Source organism: Nomascus leucogenys, chromosome 22a, assembly GCF_006542625.1.
Source record: "Nomascus leucogenys isolate Asia chromosome 22a, Asia_NLE_v1, whole genome shotgun sequence".
Classification (NCBI taxonomy): Eukaryota; Metazoa; Chordata; class Mammalia; order Primates; family Hylobatidae; genus Nomascus; species Nomascus leucogenys.
The window spans coordinates 97,424,929-97,445,062 of NC_044402.1; the positions used below are offsets into that span (position 1 = coordinate 97,424,929).

General features: G+C 40.4%; 1 protein-coding gene across 3 annotated transcripts in view; it reads right to left on the reverse strand.

The window, feature by feature from the left end:
• The window catches only part of ANKRD44 (ankyrin repeat domain 44), a 330,782-nt gene that overhangs the window by 144,563 nt on the left and 166,085 nt on the right, over positions 1–20,134 (reverse strand). For all 3 annotated transcript variants that reach the window (XM_030802956.1, XM_030802955.1, XM_003253880.4), the window contains exons 4-6: positions 12,584–12,654; positions 1,824–2,024; positions 1,367–1,454 (exon numbers count right to left, since the gene is read on the reverse strand). In XM_030802956.1, coding sequence (XP_030658816.1) covers positions 1,367–1,454; positions 1,824–2,024; positions 12,584–12,654 — 360 coding nt within the window. The remainder of the gene's footprint in view (positions 1–1,366; positions 1,455–1,823; positions 2,025–12,583; positions 12,655–20,134) is intronic.

Genomic DNA, 20,134 nt, shown 5'->3' on the forward strand with positions numbered 1-20,134 from the left:
ACATCAGCAGAGAACAAGCTTGAAACTTCGCGTTCTTTGAGTCCTACCCACACTAGCTTAGTGTGTGTTCAGCCTACACAGCTGTCTCCCGCAGTCACTGGCTCCAGTCCTGCAGGTGCCATGCAGTCATTTCATATGCTTCAGCCAACTCAAAAATCCATGTCAACTTTTTTTTAAACAACATGCTAATGCTTGTAAAAGTTTAAGACTCTGTTTTTTTAAGCCCAAGGATTCATTCAGACCCATCTTTAGCCACATAATTTATTTCATCCCTGCCCCAACCTACTCTTTCTCCCTATAATTAATGTTAATTTTTAAAGTGATGATAAAAGGCACATATGCTTGTTAAAAAGGATTCAGAAAGGCAAAAAGGTATTAAAAGAAAACCAAAATCATCCACAATCATAAATCTCCAGAGACAGTCAATTAAAATTTTAGCATATAATATTTTCCAGGTTTGTTACTGTACAGATTTTTCAATGAAAATGAGAATTATATTATTTATACTGTTTTATAACATGCTTTCATTTAACATATCACAGACTCTGTGTTAATAAACACTCATGGACTCATCACTGTAGTTACTGCAAAGTGTCCCCTTGGTGTGGATCTTCCAGAATTTACCAAAACAGTCTCCTGTGGATGGGCATTCAGGTTGTTTACAACTTGGTGCTGATAGAATCCTGTCTATTTTTCTAATGGCAGGATGTTCTCCAATTAGAAACACAAAGGAAATATCTTAGTTCTTCATTTCCCGCAAGTCTACACTTAGAATAAACTCTGTGAGATCTATCATTTGTCAGTGGGATTTGCCAACAAAAGTGAAAAGGAAAAACGTAGAAATGTGACCTCTCCCAAGTGGGCAGAAATGAGGGCTGCAGGCTTCAGTTTTGTCGTCAGTGGACTATCAGGATAATCACCAGTGCCTCTGGTGCCCTCCACCTATAAAATAGCCAGAGGTTTGTCTTTTCTTCCTTTCTTCTTGTTTCTTTCAAAAATATTTATAAATTAAAAAAGACGAAAGGAATTTGTGTCCTTGCTTTCCTAGCCAGTGCTCTTTCTTTTTAAAACACCTTATTTTACTGCCATGACAAGTTAAAATAAGCACAATCTGTGCAGCTTTCCAATCCAGACTGAAGCACATTCAAAGAAGCCCAAGCCATGATTCATTCCTCCTCTTTTTGTAGGATAAATAAATATCTGACAAAGCAACTGCCCGAACTGGAGCACACTATGCATCCCAGTAAAATCAACCAAATCTTCATTCAATTGCAACCCAAGCTTGAAAAGAAGTCAGACTAGAGAGACCCATGGCTTATTTAGTTAAGGTTATCGGTACTTTGCTTTCCATGCATGGAATCCTTACCCATGTATGCTGCCCAGTGCAGAGCACGCCGGTCCTTCTTGTCAAATGCATTGATATTTGCCCCTTTGGCCAAGAGTAAATTGACCATCTGAAAGATAACCAACAATGAAATCAAGCATACATTCTGTAATGGTGAGGCCTCCTCACTGCCTGCAGATGATCTGAGCCAAATTAACATGAAATCTAAAGGCAGGTCAGAGATCTGGAGTTCTGACAAAGTAGAAATATGATGTCAGAGCAGGACCTGTGTCATGTGTGTCAAAGGAAAAGATCGAAGTGACAGCCTACTTTTTCAATTCATTGTGGCTCTAAAGTTGAGAATGATATAGATGCTGAAGGTTTGATATACAAATATTTTCATCACATTCTTTAAAATCTTAGCAAGAAGATCAGTTTCCACTTGTGGCTGAAAGTGCCTGGAGGGAGTGTTCCAATTCTGAATGAAAAAAATACCCACCTCCACGTGGCCGTTCAGAGCCGCATGGTGCAAGGCGGTGCGCCCCCCTCGGTCAGAGACATTGACACTGCTCAGCAGGGGAATGATCACTTCTGCACATTTGACAGCCTTGTTGGCTGCTGCCACATGAAGAGGGGTCTGCCAGTTCTTGTCCCTTGCATTGACATCAGCTGAGTGCTTAATCAAAACCTGTACTGCTTCCTACAACAAAAGCAGAGTTTGCAGAGGTCACTGACAGACATTCAATCAATGCTTACTGGTGTAAGATGCTTCACCAAACCCCGGAACTATGGAGAGAAAGGCTCCCCGACCCTACAGGCTGGCTCCAGACAAGCCAGCTAATATTTGATAAAGATCAAAAGAGTGGCACAGATAAAGACAGAATCACTTTACCTTTCTTTGTCAAGCCAAGAGCCCCGGCACATGTCTAAAATCAAATAAACCTTCTAAGTATATGATGATATGCTTACAATGTAGAAGGCACTCTTAGGCCAAATGAGAACACCCACGTGCAAGTGTGCATACCAGGGTAAAATATCCATAGGCAAAAAGGCCTCAGACATTCTTGCATCAGTTTATAAATCTTTGGTTTTCTCTGCCAACATCTTAACCCTCAGCATCATGTGATCAATAAGTGGTCAAAACGGGAAGTAACATCTCTGTTACCATCTCAACTTAAAGCTATGAGTTGTTTCCATCTTTTCCACGTTATAATGGGTCACTTCTTTTGCCATTGTTGAGTTTCTTCACCTTCACTGCGCCTCCCACGTTTTTTCTTCTATTGGCCCAGTCAGCTCCCTAACCTCTTCATCTATGACTTTCAACCCTGGCTATGCAATGGAGTCATCCACGCAGCTCTTAAAAGCACGGAAGCCAAGCATGGGCAACGTAACAAAACCCCATCTCTAACGAAGAAAAAAAAAATCGACAAACATACATACAGGTGCAAAAGTAATTGCATTGCTTTTAATGGCAAAAACCGCATTACTTTTGCACCAACTGGGAGTGGTGTTGTGGACCTCTAAGTCCTAGCTACTCAGGAGGCTGAGGTGGGAGCATCACTTGAGCTCAGGAGTTTGACATGACCACAGTGAGCTGTGATCATGACACTGCACTCTGGCGTGGGCAACAGAGCAAGACCCTGTCTCAAAAAAAAAACAAAAAAAAACAGTAGTTTAAAATGATTATGGAATTAAATTCACAGACATATGGAATATTAGAAATGGAGAAAGCCCTAGGGTTCATCTGGGCTGACCCCTTCATTTCATAGGCAGCTTTATTTTATAGGCAAGATGACGGAAGTCCAGGGCAATGACCTGTCAGCCTGGCTGACTTATGGGCTCATGCATTTTCTAACAGGCCATTTTCTACTAGGCTTACTCAGTGAGTAGTCTCAGTCAAGCATCCTGACATAAACCGATTCAACAGTTAATTCTCCTTAGTTATTTACATTTTTAAATCCTAAAGTTTTAGTCTGCTACACTGGCTTAATACATATAATAGAAATTTAATATAATATTTTGGCAAAAACAAAGCTTTGATTAAAAACAGATAACTACCTTTTTAAAAACTGCATTTCTCTTTTAAAAGTTTTAAGCTTGGAAGCTCTTTAACTTGGTTTTACAAGGGAGTAACTTGATGGCTATTTAGGGAATTAATTTTTTTTTAATTAAAGAAGTCTGCCTTCTCCTGTATCACATATTGGCTAAAAATTAATACCCAGGAGCTTGCTCTGGCAGAAATATACAAGGTAAAAAAGAAACTAATGTGGGGGTAGGGAAGCTGAACACTTCCTGAATCAAGAAAAGATTCTTTTTTTTCTGTTAAATTTTTTTTTTTATCAACTTTTATTTTAAGTTCCAAGGTACATGTGCAGAATGTGCAGTTTATATAGGTAAATGTGTGCATGGTGGTTTGCTGCGTAGATCAACCCATTGCCTAGCTATTAAGCCCAGCATCCGTTAGCTATTCTTCCTGGTGCTCTCCCTCCCTTCTCCCCACTGACAGGCCCCAGTGTGTGTCATTCCTTCTCATGTGTCCCTCTGTTCTCATCGTTCAGCTCCCACTTGTAAGTGAGGATGTGCGGTGTTTGGTTTTCTGTTCCTGAGTTAGTTTGCTAAGCCTAACAGCTTCCAGCTCCATTCGTGTTCCTGGAAAGGACATGATATTGTTCCTTTTTATGGCTGCATAATATTCCATGGTGTATATAGTATTCCATGGTGTATATGTACCACATTTTCTTTATCCAGTCTATCATTGATGGACATGTGGGTTGATTCTATGTCTTTGCTACTGTGAATAGTGCTGCAATGAACATAAACATGCATGTATCTTTATAATAGAATGATTTATAATTGGATTGCTGGGTCAAATGGTATTTCTGCTTCTAGATCTTTAAGAAGTTACCACACTGTCTTCCACAATGGTTGAACTAATTTATTCCCACCAACAGTGCAAAAGCTTTCCTTTTTCTCTGCAACCTCACCAGCATCTCTTGTTTCTTGACTTTCTAATAACTGGCATTCTGACTGGTGTGAGATGATATCTCATTGTGGTTTTGATTTGCATTTCTCTGCTGATCAGTGATATGGAGCTTTTTCTCATGTTTGTTGGCTGCATTAATGTCTTCTTTTGAGAAGTGTCTGTTCATGTACTTTGCCCACTTTTTAAAGGGGTTTTTTATTTCTTGGTAAATTTAAGTTCCTTGTAGACCGGATATTAGACCTTTGTCAGATGGATAGACTGCAAAAATATTCTCCCATTCTGTAGGTTGCCTGTTCACTCTGATGATAGTTTCTTTTGCTGTCCAGAAGCTCTTTAGTTTAATTAGATCTCATTTGTCAATTTTTGCTTTTGCTGCAATTGCTTTTGGTGTTTTCATCATGAAATCTTTGCCCATGCCTGTGTCCTGAATGGTACTGCCTAGATTTTATTCTACAGTTTTTATAGTTTTGAGTTTTACATTTAAGTCTTTAATCCATCAAGAAAAGTTTCTTTAACAGTGCTTTTCAAACCGTCTGTGGTAAAGAACCAGTTTTCTTTTTTTTTTTTTTTTTTTTTTTTTGAGATGGAGTCTGGCTCTGTCGCCAGGCTGGAGTGCAGTGGCGCAATCTTGGCTCACTGCAAGCTCCACCTCCCGGGTTCACGCCATTCTCCTGCCTCAGCCTCCCCAGTAGCTAGGACTACAGGCGCCCGCCACTACGCCCGGCTAATTTTTTGTATTTTTAGTAGAGACGGGGTTTCACCATGTTAGCCAGGATGGTCTCGATCTCCTAACCTCGTGATCTGCCCGCCTCGGCCTCCCAAAGTGCTGGGATTACAGGCGTGAGCCACCGCGCCCAGCCAAGAACCAGTTTTCTAAAAACAGTTATTATTTCAAATCCATCACTTTTGAGCCAATACTTTTGTAAAATACAATAAAAAGTAATCAGTAGAATAATAAAATGAAATAAAAACAAGATAAAAACTATAAATGTAATTAATGTAATTATTTTATCATTAAAGTTAATGGGCATGAAATTATCAAATTGCCCTAAAAGTTTCTGACCACCTACTCTTTTCACAACAGATAAGATAAAAGCTCACAGTCCAGCCCCAGTGCACAGGCACGCTGTGAATCATGCTCCTTCAAAGCCTTTGTTTCTTTTTTTTTTTTTTTTTTTGAGACAGAGTCTCACTCTTTCGCCCAGCCTGGAGTGCAGTGGTGCCAACCTGGCTCACTGCAACCTCTGCCTCCCAGGTTCAAGTGATTCTCCTGCCTCAGCCTCCTGAGTAGCTGGGATTATAGGCATGCGCCATCACGTCCAGCTAATTTTTTTGTATTTTTAGTAGAGACAAGGTTTCACCATGTTGGCCAGGCTGATCTTGAATTCCTGACCTCAAGTGATCTGCCTGCCTCAGCCTCCCAAAGTGCTGGGGTTACAGGCATGAGCCACCGCACCTGGCCCTTTGTTTCTTTCTTAATGAACAAACACCTGTGAGGATTCTGGTATTTCCCCCAAATGGACGCATCAGCCCAGTTAACATTCTGTTTTAGGACTGTAGTCCTTGTTGGATGACACCCTGTAGCAGGCCGTCCTATATAAGATGCAGAAATAATAGAAAGGAGGAGCTGTCATGGGATGTCATATGGGAGGTAACTGGACATGGCATTTGCGAGTCAGTCAATTTCTACTTTTTACGACTCTTTTTATTTAACAAAAGGCCACTTCAACCTTGAAATAAGAAGTAGAAACATACACTGTGGCACATGGAAAAGATGAGAATAGGAGGCATGTGTCCTAGAAACTATCATCCTTAATATTTGTTTCTTTACTCTCAAATGTGCATTGCATTTCAGTGGTCATAAATTACTCACGGAAAAGTAACTGTTTATGACTACACATAGTCCCTGCAGCCATAAGCAATGTCATTTTATAAATTGCAAGTTGCTTTAGATAAGGGTCTAAATGTTATACAACTGTCTGTACTCTCCACAAAGCCTGGCAATTGCTTTGCACATAGTGTATATTCAATAAATTTGGGTAGAATAAATATATTGCTGTAATCATCAGCAAAGTCTGTAATAATCTGTAAGTGTTAATTTTACATTACTGTGGACTGATGTCCCTGAGGCTGCACTTAAGTTCTGAAGGCTTATGCTATATTACTGTAATCATAGCAATTTCATATTCTGTAAGAATTGTATAAATTGATGTGCAACCAATTTGCTCGATTAATGGGATTGTTCCTCTAAAAGTACCAAAGTACCAAGCACCAAAAAACCTCACCCATTATTTTAATTATTATTAGAGCACAATTATTCTAAGAACTAGGAGTGCAAAGGCAGTTTGCTGGAGACTTTGGGATATGAAAGAATTCTAAGCGAACTATTTAAGAAGTGCTGACTTTAACCATTAGGAAGGGCAGACACTAAAGTATGACCAGTGTTTAATCTCAGTTCTTGAAGTGTGGCATGTAGATGACATATCAGAATCTTCTTTTGAAAAGGCAAATTTCTGGGCCTAACCATAGGCTTCATTCAGAATCACTAGGGATGAGGTTTTAGAACAGGTAGTTTCAACAAACACCACAGATAATTTAAATGCACTAAAGCTGGGTACCACTCATCTACATTTTAATAGATTATAAAATGCCTACTTTCTTCCTTTTTCAGGTATGGCCTATATTCTATACATGAACAACTTTTTATAATCATGAAGATAATTTAAAGAAAGCAATAACATTCTACTCTTCCATATAATGTTTCCAATTCTCCTGTCTACCAGCATTAAGCCCACAATAATGATCATGTTTTTTAGAGGAAAGGGTAGAACATAAGTTTTTTAAATTTCAACTATAAAATAAAATGCTTATCCTGCTCAGCTCTGGGAAGGATATGTGTACCAGTTGGGTCTTCTGTCTGCACAGAAGCCAAAAATAGACGTGCTTTATTGGCTAGAACAGGCTCCATAAGGGTGCTAATGGGAACTGAAGAAAGCAGCACAGAATGGTGGTTAAGCAGGCAGCTTCTCTAGTCACACTTTCCTCCACTTTCTGGCTGTGACGTCGACTTCGTTGGCTCCCTACTAACTTTCTGAGATTACATTTCCTAAATTAGTATTGCCAATAGCATCCGTCTCGAAGGGTGGATCAGAGGTTAAAAGAGAATAATATACAGAGTCCTTAGCATACTGCCTAGCAGACAGTAAGTACTTAATAAATACTCATAACTACAACACTTACACGGACACAGTGTCCTCACTCCTACACTCTAAAGATAAGATACAACCATTTTTAACTTTTCTAACCAAAAGACAGTCTCTAGAATGAAGATGTGAAAAGTTCAGCAATTCTCCTCTGATGCTCCTCTCAACTGGTTATAGCAGAAAGGGCACCTGGGACGGGCCAGCCACGTCTGTACGTAGGCCACAGCAGCCTGCATGCCTGGTTATCTCCCCAAATACTGCATACTAAAACTAAAAGCCACACTTTGTACACACTTTAGGGCCCCTGTAGCACACTTAACAATGCCTTCTACCAAGTGGGCTTCCATAAACGTGCATTAGACTTTCTGGGTTTGTGTACATTTCATTCCTTTCCCCTATAGTTGCTCTTTTCCAAGAAAGAAAAGCAAAAAAAAGCAAGAATAAGCTGAACACAGGAAATAATATGAAATAGGCTTCACAAGAACACTTCAAAATATTCCCACTGGCAGCCCCAAATCTTGCTTATCTATGTTAGCTGGCACTGTAAAAGATGTTTCTCTAATATTTTAGTAAGGGCCTCTCTTCATTTCTTCACAGCCTAGGGAGTACACAGAAAAAAAACGGAGAATGAGTTCAGAGAAGCCCTTAGGGAGCCAAAAAGGAGACAGTGCTGTTGGGCTCCAAGCTGTTTCCAACCTGGGAATCCCAGATGTGCCAGATGTGGGGAGCAGGTTGGGGGTAGGCAAGGGTCGTGGGATTGGGTCTAGAAGGGAACACACAAGACAGCCTGATCAGCATCACATAAGTCTTCAAGATTTATCTCTAGACCTCAGTTATATTTTGGGAGATTTTCTAGGGGTATGATTATGTCTTGATCTACTTTCTTGTCTATGGAGGACAAAATGTCAGGCATGGATTCATATTTAATCAATATTATGATCTGACACCCTTATTGCTTAACATACTCAGGAAATGAACTTAGCAATGCACCTTATTTTTCCAGACACAGAAATCTGAACATAAATCTTGCCTGGATGAAAACAAGCCTCCAAAATTTTGACTTACATTGATATCTGTGTTATATGCAATTGTGAAACCAGCCTTGATTTTGCAGGTTTCAGTGGCTTAGTTGGCTTTTAGTGTACACATTCCCATAAACATGCTTCAACTCTGTTCACCCTGCATGCATAAAAGATTATTACCATCAACATTCTGATATGGTATATACCAGTTCTATCTTACCAGTTGTACAAAGAAAATTATTATAGCTTAAATTAAAAACCCAGTCTTTAATAACTAACTCAAAAAAAATTCTTCTCTAACTAGGCAAGATGCTAGAAATACAATGGCAAGCAATAGGCATGGCATACATTTCAAGGAGCTTACTGTCTAGAAGATCTTTTTAATTCAAATAGAACAACAATTTCTATGGTAGTTTTGTATTGTGCCAAGTCGGCCGAGTTGAACTACATTTCCCAGAATTCCTTTCCCTGTAGTACTCCCTTTAGGGTTGGCCACAAGAGATATCTGATGAGTTTTGGAAGGCATAAGTGAAACTGCAGCCTAACTGGTATGCTGTTGGGCACCAGCTAGTGTTGCAGCTTCACACGATGACACTAATCGGCTGGATCACCACGTTGGCAAGGGGCAGTGCCTGGCTTGATGCTTCTTCAGATCCTGCTGCATCTCCTTCAGTTCTCCAATTCTTGGGCCAGGTGCATGCACAACTTCTTCTGCAAGTCACCCATGTCCATGATGTTGGAGGCAGTGTTAGACAGACCTCAGTTCCAGTTTGTCCTTGATCTCCCCCATTTTACATCCAGCTTTTCCACTGTAGACTCTGCTGACCTACAGTGACTTCAGGGCCTCACAGAATCCAAGGTGATAGCCTTACATAGACCACAGCAGCCCTACACACTTGTGTAAGATCTAATTCCTATAATAAATATCTTGCTCTGTATCTCTCATGGTGGTTCTGCTTCCCTGGTTGAACCCTGAACCCTGAGAGATCAATTACCTGTATTTTATAAGCAAATAGGCTTTGAGGACAGACAGTACAGAGTTTATAAACTTTTCAATGAAGAAATGGTTTTTAAACACGTGGCCATGTAATATCAGTGCTTACCAATCTAAGAAATGGACCTGTGCCAGCTCTCAGCTGAAACCATATATCCATCTTGACAAGTGCTAACAGTTAAATTCCAAAATACCAGTCCAAACCTTCTCTTTTCTTCCCCTCAAATCTACTTTATTTTCCCCAACTATTAGTTAGGAGAGGCCTAAAATAATGGCAATAGGACTAAATTTCAAAGAAGAAGGAAATCTGAATTTAGGACTTCCACAGGACAGCAATGTGCTTGGAGTTAAGATGTCTTCTCCACCGTCAGCTCTCACAATGGTTACAGAGACTCCAATTTTCTTTTCCTTTCTTTTCTTTTTCTTTTCTTTTTTTTTTTTGAGATGGAGTTTCATTCTTTTTGCCCAGGCTGGAGTGCAATGGCGTGATCTCAGCTCACTGCAACCTCCGCCTCCCAGGTTCAAGTGATTCTCCTGCCTCAGCCTCCCGAGTAGCTGGGGTTACAGGCATGTGCCACCACGCCCAGCTAATTTTGTATTTTTAGCAGAGACGGGGTTTCTCCATGTTGGTCAGGCTGGTCTCGAACTCCTGACCTCATGATCCCCCCACCTCGTCCTCCCAAAGTGCTGGGATTACAGGCATGAGCCACTGCGCCCAGCCGAGACTCCAATTTTAATAAGAAACTGTCCAACTTGCTGTGACAGATACTAATATGAAGACATCGTGAGCTCATATGTGACCCAATTATTTACAATTCAGGGTTTGTTTGCATTTAATTCCTACCTGGCAAGGGATTCTTTTTTCCTCCCTGCAAACCTACAGAGGGAGCTGGTTACTTGGAGAAGCAACAAAAGCCTTTCTCAGATAGGAAGGTCAGTCCATCATTAGGCTGACTGGATTCAAACACACTAAAGATACTTACAGAATGCAGACTGGTTGTTGATGGAAAATGGATGTTTTGAGGATTGAAGTCTTTGAAGCGAGTTGAGCTAACAAAGGTAGAGATCACTTGGGAAAGGTCACAGAGTAATGAAATCATCTTTTTTGCACCTTTCTTTTCCACTAGACTACACACTTCCTAAGGGCAGAGACCATGGGTCTTAGTTTTTTTTTTGTAGCTCCATCAGCTATAGAGAAAAGGTGCCTGGCATATAGGAGGTTCATATTGAATTATTTTCCCAACTAAAAAGACCTGGTTCTTGTTAAAGAGGAAACAAATCCATACATATTTTTAAAGAGACACTTAAATTTACTAAAGACCAAGTGGTCTTAAAAGGCCAGGAAATACTCCTCTATGAAGGGGTTGGTCTCATGAAGCTGGTAATACCCACTCAGTCAGCTCACTGCCCTCATTTTCCCAGACAAAACTGAAATAAAATGTGGGACCATGAGAAGATTCTGAATTCTCCAGGGTCTGAGCCAGACAATTTAGGATTATTGACCTCTCTCACTCCATGCGGGATATTTGGAAGGAGAACAAAACCAACTCCTTTTAAAAACTACTAAAATCACAAAGCGCAGCAAGAAAAACTATGACTACTAAGCTGTCACCTACCAAGTATATTTTGAAATTTCCAGATAGCTGCCAAAGAGGAAAAGCTGACACCAGTAATGGCCAAAGACACTTGCAACTTCTGTATATTCATTCTCAGCAAGACCTTTTGCTCCTAGGTGTACCTGGAGAACATCACCTTCTCCAGCAGCAGAGGAGAAGCTGCATTTGGTAAACTCAGCTATGGAGGTCAGTCATCCAGCACCAAGTGCATACAAGGTTTGAACCTCTTGTATCCCTGGATAATGGGCATCTCCTCTGACCAGGCTTCAAGGCTGACATTCACCAGGGTTCCCTGCCACCCCCGCCTTCACATTGATCTTCTCATCCTTTATACTTCCCCTGAGCTACCTGATGCATTTACCATGGTTTGATGATCATCCTCCCTGTCCCTGAGTGCTAGACTTGTGTAAATAATTATAGATAATCTATCAGTCATCTTCACCCGAATTTCCAGCATTCAACAACAAATTATTTCTTGGATGCCTAGAATGTACCAGGCTTGGGATACATCCAGGAACAAAGTACAGATCCCCGCCCTCATGGAGCTCCCACTCCAACGACATGTTTGCTGAACTCAGCATTAGCAAACAGGACCCACCAGCCTCCCGGCCCCTGCTCCCCTGCTCTGTGCCTCTTCTGTTAACAGCATCACCATTTACCTACCAGCTTCTTTCCAACCTCACCCCTACTAGGTACTAAATCCTGCCAGGTTTACTTCTAATGAGCTCTCAAATCATGGACTCAGCTTTATGCCCTCATCCCAGCTGCTTCAGGCCTCTTTTGGTCTCTTATTGGCGCTCCTTGCTGAGACCCCTCCCCCTCAGCCCATTCACATGCTGCCACCACAAAGGTTCTCTGAAACACAGATCTGAGCCTATCACTCCCCTGCTGTGACCATTCTCCATTGCTCAGAGGATTCCAAGCCCTCTGCCATCTGGCCCAACCTCCACTATCAGATTTACCTTCTACTATAGCCTGAGTTCCAGTTATACCTCATTGAGGCCCCCATTCACTCACTTTCTTGCCTCAGCCCTCCCTCCTTCTCCTGGCCTGCTAAGTCCTTACTCATCCTTTAAGGACCAGCTCAACTGACATCTCTTCTTGGAAGATTTCCTCTATTCAAGCAGGCAGTTAGTTGCTTTCTCCTAATGATGATACTGTACTGATCTGCTTTCTGCTTTGCCTCCTCCCCAGGCTGAGAACTCACTGAAATTCAGGATCATGCTGTCCATGTTGAACTACCCCAGACACTCCCCAGCCCCACTCAGCACTATGTCTGGCATGCAGGAGATACTCAAATGAACAGCTGTTCATTTTGGGTAACCTTCTTACATTAGAGGTAAAAGCCTTTTGCTTACCAGTAAGGATTCTTAATTCACTAGCAAGAATTTTTCTTTTTCTAGGCACAGTAGGTATTAGATTAAATATGGTAATCACTCACTTCACTTCTGGAAGCAACAGCCCGGTGCAGTGGAGTCAGCCACATGTTGTCCTTGGCATTTACACGAGCTCCTGGAACCAAATAGCACAAGTTAGAGACATAATGGAGTCAAGGGAAGCCCTGCCAACGTTAAATCAAATGCTGTATCTTGCTCCCATTTGCCTGACATAACCACCACCTCTTCTTTTCTTTGTATTAGTCATGTGCTGACAAGATTTGATCAAGGCTGAGGGGACCAGAAGAAATCTGCTTTACCTAAAAATCTCGGACTAGCCAGATATTTTGGTAAAAAGAAGTCAGTTTCCATGAGCTTTTGGATAGACAGGACAGCAGGCCTATAAATTGCTCACTACTTTCTCAACCTATGGGGTAGGCAGATAGGCTCAAGCATGAGCCAAAACCAGCTCACACTCAGAAGAGTGCCCATGCTCAGCTCTATGAAGCCATGCCATCATCATGGAACAGAAGCTCCCTGCAAAAGAATTCACAGGAAGCAGAGTTCACCCGCCTTCCATGACACCCTCACCATTCTCCATGATCACCAGCCCACCAAGTTCATGTCTGAACAGCTAAGACATCTGATATAAGCTTCCTTTTAGGGGGTTCAGGGTTTTGATTAGTCTTCTGGTCAGAGATGGGATGTTTTATAAAAGGGCTACGAAAGGGGAGGAGGAGAAAATATGTATATCTTTGTAGAAGCAATAAAAGAAGACAATTCTAGCCTTAGGATGATGAGGAAGGAAGCTCATGAGGACAGAGAGTGGAGAAACAAATCAAAGAAACTAGAAAGTAAGGCAGAGAAAAGGAAACACAGAGGTGGCGCCTCAGGACAAGGGCTGAGAAAGTGAGTCAAGGCGAAGCAGGAGCTGACTAATCTCCAAGAGGCTAAGGCCAGCTGATAGCTGGAAAACAGAAACTTTTTAAAAAGGCAGTGGACTTTCAGGCATAAACGTGAGCTAGAGGTTTAGTTTAAGGCACTGGCTAAAAGTAAATAACAAATCATAGAACTTACACTATTCTTTTCTTTAACTGAAGAACAAATGCCAACAACAGCATTAATCACAGAAAACAAGAACATAATCCCTAAAACAAAGACAGCTGGAATGCCTCCCCTCCAACCTCCACTTTGATTTCATTGGTTTCAGATGGAGTCAGGTACAAGGGTTATCATATTATGCTGTCAAGGTTGAGAGCCACTGATGAATTGTTACTTAATTTATCCAGGTTAAAATTATTTAAATCCTAATTCCACTAACACCAGCTTGTCTGAAGGAGTTCAAGCTCCTTACGTCAGTAAGGACCACAGTAAAATCAGTTTGGGTGTGCAAAAATCAACAGGCATCTCTGGTCTCAGTAACAGGAAGCTGTGGGCTAAATGCTCTGGCATGAAATGAATGCAGTTTTGGAAGGACAGTGGGATTCATGGTCAGGAGATGTAGATTTGAGTTCTGATTTCAGCACCTGCTGGCCCAGTGACCAAGAGCCACTAATCTGCATAGTGAGGCTAACAACAACAGTATTAATACTTCGCTACCCACTTCACCAGGTGCTAAGGAGAATTAAGTGAATAGGAAAGTGCTTTGTAAATTGCAAGGCACTAGAAAAACATTAGCGGTTCTTATTTCCAAATTACCTCCAATGTCTCATTCACCTCTAAATCTATGACTCAGATTTTCAAAGAAAGTGAAAGGCATGATCCTTGCCCTACAAAGGATGAAGTCAAATAGGAAATTTAAGAACACAAAGAACCATCACCTAGAGACTGTACAAACACATACCTTTTTAAAAGCAAGAGAGACTCGAGTGCTAGAGAATGCTAGGGAGAAGAAAATCCAGATATGATTAAGAACAGCAAAATTGGTTAATTTTAAAACAAAATTACCACTACCAAAACCAAATTTTAGATTTCTTCTTCTAAATATTAGTTCCAACACAGTGTCAGGTGATGGTCACAAAGTCTACCTTTCTGGTTTAGAAACACAGCATTTATCCCTTCAGATCTTCCAACACTCTGGATTCAAACCTTTTAAAACTACCTGCCTTTACGTCAGGACTTTTCTTGCATCGTAAATAAATATATTTATGACCACATTGTGTGGTAGATTTGACCACACTGTGTTTCTGTCTAGTAAGCCGAGTGCACATTTATTTCTTATTTTGGGGCTGTTTCTTTGGCACCCATGCCACAAACATCACTCAGACCATATGCAGTCCTAGAGAGCTGGAATTATTTTTATTATAGTCTTTCGCAGAGTAAATTTTGTGCTTTTAATTTTTTGTAAATTCAAAAAATGAATGCAAGTAGAAACCCAAATGTCAAGACACATATGGAAAGGTACTTCTCAAAATTCGTCAGGGAGAAGCAAATGAAAGCAGCATTAACATACCATTTCACATCCATCAAATAGGTAAAAATCATAAAGTGTGACAAGGCCAAGATTTAGCAAGGGTATGGAACAACAGGAAAACTTAACATACAGCTGGCAAGAGTGTGAATTGGTACAACCTCCTTTGGGAAACAATGTGGCATTACCTAGTAAAACTGATGACATGCATGCCCAACCACCTAGCAATTCCACCCCAATCATATACCCTAGAGAAACTCTCACACATGTACATGAAGGTTCACTGCAACATGTTTATGCCAACAAGAAATTGGAATCCTAAATGTCAATCAAGAGGAAAATGGATAAAGACGTTGTGGTATATCTGTACAATGGAATTCTACACTGTCATGGAAAGGAACAGACTGAAGTTCTGTATACATAAACAGATGTACTTTTAAAATCATAACACCGAATGAACAAATCAAGCTGCAGAATTATACCTATGGCATAATACCAGTTGTATTTCTATATGTTGTTTATGGATGCATAGATATAAAATAAAAGTTTAAAATATGGCTGAGTATAAATACTAATTCTGGATAGTGATTGCGTCTAGGGAAAGAGGAATGAAGTAAGAGTGAAAAGGAATGAAGTAAGAGTACCCATACAGCTGCAACTGTGTTTTCAATGTTTTATTTCCTTAAAGAAAAAAAAAATAAATATATATATATATATATATATATTGCAAATATGGCAAAATATTAAGAGTTCTTAAAACTTGGTGGAAGGTATATGGATATTCACTATATTATTCTCCACAGTTTTCTGTATGTTTGAAATATTTTCTAACAAAATATTTTTAAGAAAGCTAGTGCATTTGAAGTTTTATGTTTCTTAATGAAAATAATGGGGGAGAGGGGACTAAGCTGCTTTTGTGTGTGTGTGTGTGAAACGGAGTCTTGCTCTGTCACCCAGGCTGGAGTGCAGTGGTGCGATCTCGGCTCACTGCAACATCTGCCTCCCCGGTTCAAGCGATTCTCCTGCCTCAGCCTCCCACGTAGCTGGGATTACAGGTACCTGCCATCATGCGCGGCTAATTTTTTTATTCTTTAGTAGAGATAGGGTTTTGCCATTTTGGCCAGGGTGGTCTTGAACTCCTGACCTCAGGTGATCTACCTGCCCCAGGTGCAAGTATTTGTCTAGGATAAATAATTTAAAATGGACTTTATGTGTTATAGATAATACACACTTTTGGTTTCAAAAGGTCCTGTAAAGCCTCTAAAGTGTGCCAGTTTACACCCTCAGAATGTATAAGATTGCTTAGTTTCCCCACATCCTCGTCAACACTTGATATTATCAGGCATTAAAATATTTTTTTTAATTTTTTAGAGACAGGGTCTCACTCTGTCACTCAGGCTGGAGTGTAGTGGCATTATAGCTCACTGCAGCTTCAGACTCCTGGGCTCAAGCAATCCTCCTGCCTCAGCCTCCAGAGTAGCTAGGACTGCCAGCACATGCCACCATGCCCAGCTAATTTTTAAAAATTTTTTGTAGAGATGGGGTCTTGCTATGTTTCTCAGGCTGGTCTCAAACTTCTGCCCTCAAGTGATCCTCCTATTTCAGCCTTCTAATGTTCTGGGATTACAGATGTGAACCACCGTGCCCAGCCAGACATTTTAAATATTGCAAATCTGAGTCAATAATACTGTATTATGTACTTAAACATTTGTTAAGAAGGTAGATCTCATGTTAAGTGTTCTTACCACACACACATCCCAAAAAACCCCAAAATAACAAGAACAAAGGGATGCGAGGAAACTTTTGGAGGTGACAGAGATGTCTATTACCTTGATTGTGGTGATAATTTCATGGGTGTTTGCATATGTCCAAATTCACCAAGTTGTAGACATTAAATATATACAGCTTATTGTATATCAATTATACTTCAATAAAGCTGCTTTAAAAATAAATAGGCCGAGTGTGGTGGCTCATGCCTGTAATCCAGCACTTTTGGGAGGTCAAGGTGGGCAGAACACCTGAGGTCAGGAGTTCAAGACCAACCTGGCCAACATGGTGAAACCCCATCTCCACTAAAGACACAAAAATTAGCTGGGCATGATGGCAGGCGCCTGTAATCCCAGCTACTCAAAAGGCTGAGGCAGGAGAATCGCTTGAACCTGGGAAGTGGAGGTTGCAGTGAGCCGAGATCATGCCACTGCCCTCCAGCCTGGGCAACAGAGCAAGACTCTAACTCAAATACATACATACATACATACATACATACATACATACATACATACATACAAATCTGATTGAAAAAAATAGCATCTCTTTGTTTTAGTTTCTGGTCTAACAATAAGGTTAGACATCTTCTAATATGTTTGATTACTAGCCATTTGTAATTCATTTTCTGAGAATTACTTGTTCTTATTCTTTACATATTTCTCCCATTTTTCTGTTGTTTTTTCTTATTTATATTTATACACTTTTATCATTATTATTATTATACCGCATTCTAAAAATTTTTAGTTTTATGCAGATCCAAATTTGGCTTTCAATATTAAAACTCTTTCAAGGAGAAAAATGATCCCATGCATGCTGAACCTCATACAGTGACACACATCCGGGATGTAACGACACCAGCATTGTTCGCGTGTAGCTTCAGAGTCCCTTGAGAAATTTCAAGGTGATTAGAAATGTAGGCAATGCCTTCTTTCAGTCAGTGTTTAAGTCCTCCATTCCTCCACTTCTCTTTCTCATGGAGGTTGAATAGGCAGCTGCCAGGAAAACCTCCTCTCCCCCATAACAAAAATTATTATAACAAAAGCAGAGTTATCTGAATGGAGATGCAAGAAGCATTTCATCAGTGTCATCTCTTGCTGCTGGCTTCCTCATCCTCTTCCTCTGAACACTTTCAAGAGTCTTGTTTACATGTCAGAGGGAGATGTCAGATGGTTTTGGCTATGAATTGAATATTTATAGCTGATTTTTTCTAAAGGAAGCTTCACATTATTTACCTGCCTGTCAGGCACCATTGTGCACCGAAGGACACAGTCTGCATGTCTAATGATTTAAAGGCAAATGCTTTTTCACCCAAGGACATGTTAAAGCTTAAACATGAAAATAAGCACTAGGGTATACTGATTCTTCAGAAACAAAGGCCCAATCCATCAGACATGATCTCTAATTACAAACTAAGGATGTTCTTCATCTTATCCCTATTACCTCTTAATTTTATTTTCATAGAGATCAGGGGTGAAGTGAACTCTGGGCATCTTTTCCAGAGGCAATATTTCTGTTCTGTAAGCCATGTCATCTAGAAAGAAGTAGAATAAAGAAAATGGAAGTGGTGTGATAAGGGTGGACTAAGTGTGACTGAAAAATCTCACAAGCCAAAGAGAATAATTTCTTCCTAAGCTTAACTTATCCAAAGTTTGGCTTTTAATTGTTGAAGTAAACATGAAAGGTCATAAAAATATGTTTATAATATAACAAAATCAGCTTGCTATTGATTTTTTAACAAACCAAATCATACAGCACTAGGAGCGCTTCAAAACAATTACCATAGAAGAGGGTATGATAATTCCATGAACGTGGCAATTGCTCAAAACATTTAACAAACTCTCCTTGGAGTTGCCTTTATGGCCAATTTACACACCCACCAGAAAATGGCTTGTTAATTTATAATTGCACCACATTTGTAGGCCAAAATCAGCATTGCCCGGTTTAATCACCCCTTTCACTAGATAAAAAATATCAAATTCATCCTCAAAGGACGAGTATTTGTTATGCATAAGGAATCAAAAGAATGATGTGCCCCCAGCTCTGGAAATAATTTGCATTTAGAGTAAGAAGCACATTTTAAAATTTTTTGGAAATAATTTTGCAGGACTACCACTTGTTGGGTTGCATAAATTCTATGGCCAGATGTGGTGGCTCATGCCTGTAATCCCAGCACTTCAAGAGGCCAAGATGGGAGGATCACTTGAGGCCAGGAGTTCGAGACCAGCCTGATCAACCTAGCAAGACCCCATCTTTAAAAAAAAAAAAAGTAAATTAAATTAAAATTTAAAAAATAAATTCTAATAAATTTTACTTAGTAGTTATGCCTCACAAACACTCCCATATTAGAGAGTACTTCCAGTTTTCTTCTTCCAACCCAGAACCCTATAATCCTTACTTGTCCTCAGAGTTTTCTCTGTAGGATCTTCTTTTTTTTTTTTTTTTTTTTTGAGATGGAGTCTTACTCTGTCACCCAGGCTGGAGTACAGTGGTGTGATCTCAGCTCACTGCAACCTCCGCCTCCCAGGCTCAAGCAATTCTCCTGCCTCAGCCTCCTGAGTAGCTGGGATTACAGGCACCCACCACCACGTTCAGCTAATTTTTGTAATTTTAGTAGAGATGGGTTTCATCATGTTGGCCAGGCTGGTCTCGAACTCCTGACCTCAAGTGATCCTCCCACCTCAGCCTCCCAAAGTGCTGGGATTATAGGCTTGAGCCACCACACCCAGCCTTTGTAAGATATTTCTACTGTGGTCCTTTTTCTGTGCACTCTGCTTCCTATATCTCAACCCCAGTATCTTAACTCTTAGCCACTGATTGGTTCTCACTGATCTCTCTGACTTAATCCAGATTCGGCCAGTTCCCAAACAGAAGCTAGAGTCAGGAGGGAAACAAAGCCAGACCCTGGACTGCCAGTTGTAAGACAGTGAAATTTGCAAGGCCTAAATTCTTCGCCAAGATCTTGTCTTCCCTGTCTACTCAGAGGCATTCAGGGGTCTATCCACCTGGCTAACAGGAGATAATGCCAGCAGGAATTTAGCAAGCTTGGGTTACACCATGTTCTGTAGGTTAATACAACAATGGAGAACACAGCTGTAATGGGCTGTTCTGGCAAGGCCAAATTATTTGTCCAACATGGTAATTATTAGCACCTCATTCATTATTAAATTGGGAAACAGTTTGGTTGGATTCCCTAAAGGGTCAGCTGCCAGACACAAGCTCAGAGATAAAATCATCATGCTCTTGCAATATTAGAAACTTAATATATAAATTGAGTAAAGGACTTTTCGGGAAAATAAAAGTCATGTGAATTCCAAGAGTTTGCCTCAGCTTCCACAGGTAAATAAAACTGCTAAAAAAGAAAACTTTCCCAATGCTCGCCATGCCCTAAGTCTTCCTAATTTGATGAGAGGGAGGAGGAAATTTTCCACAGCACATTGAA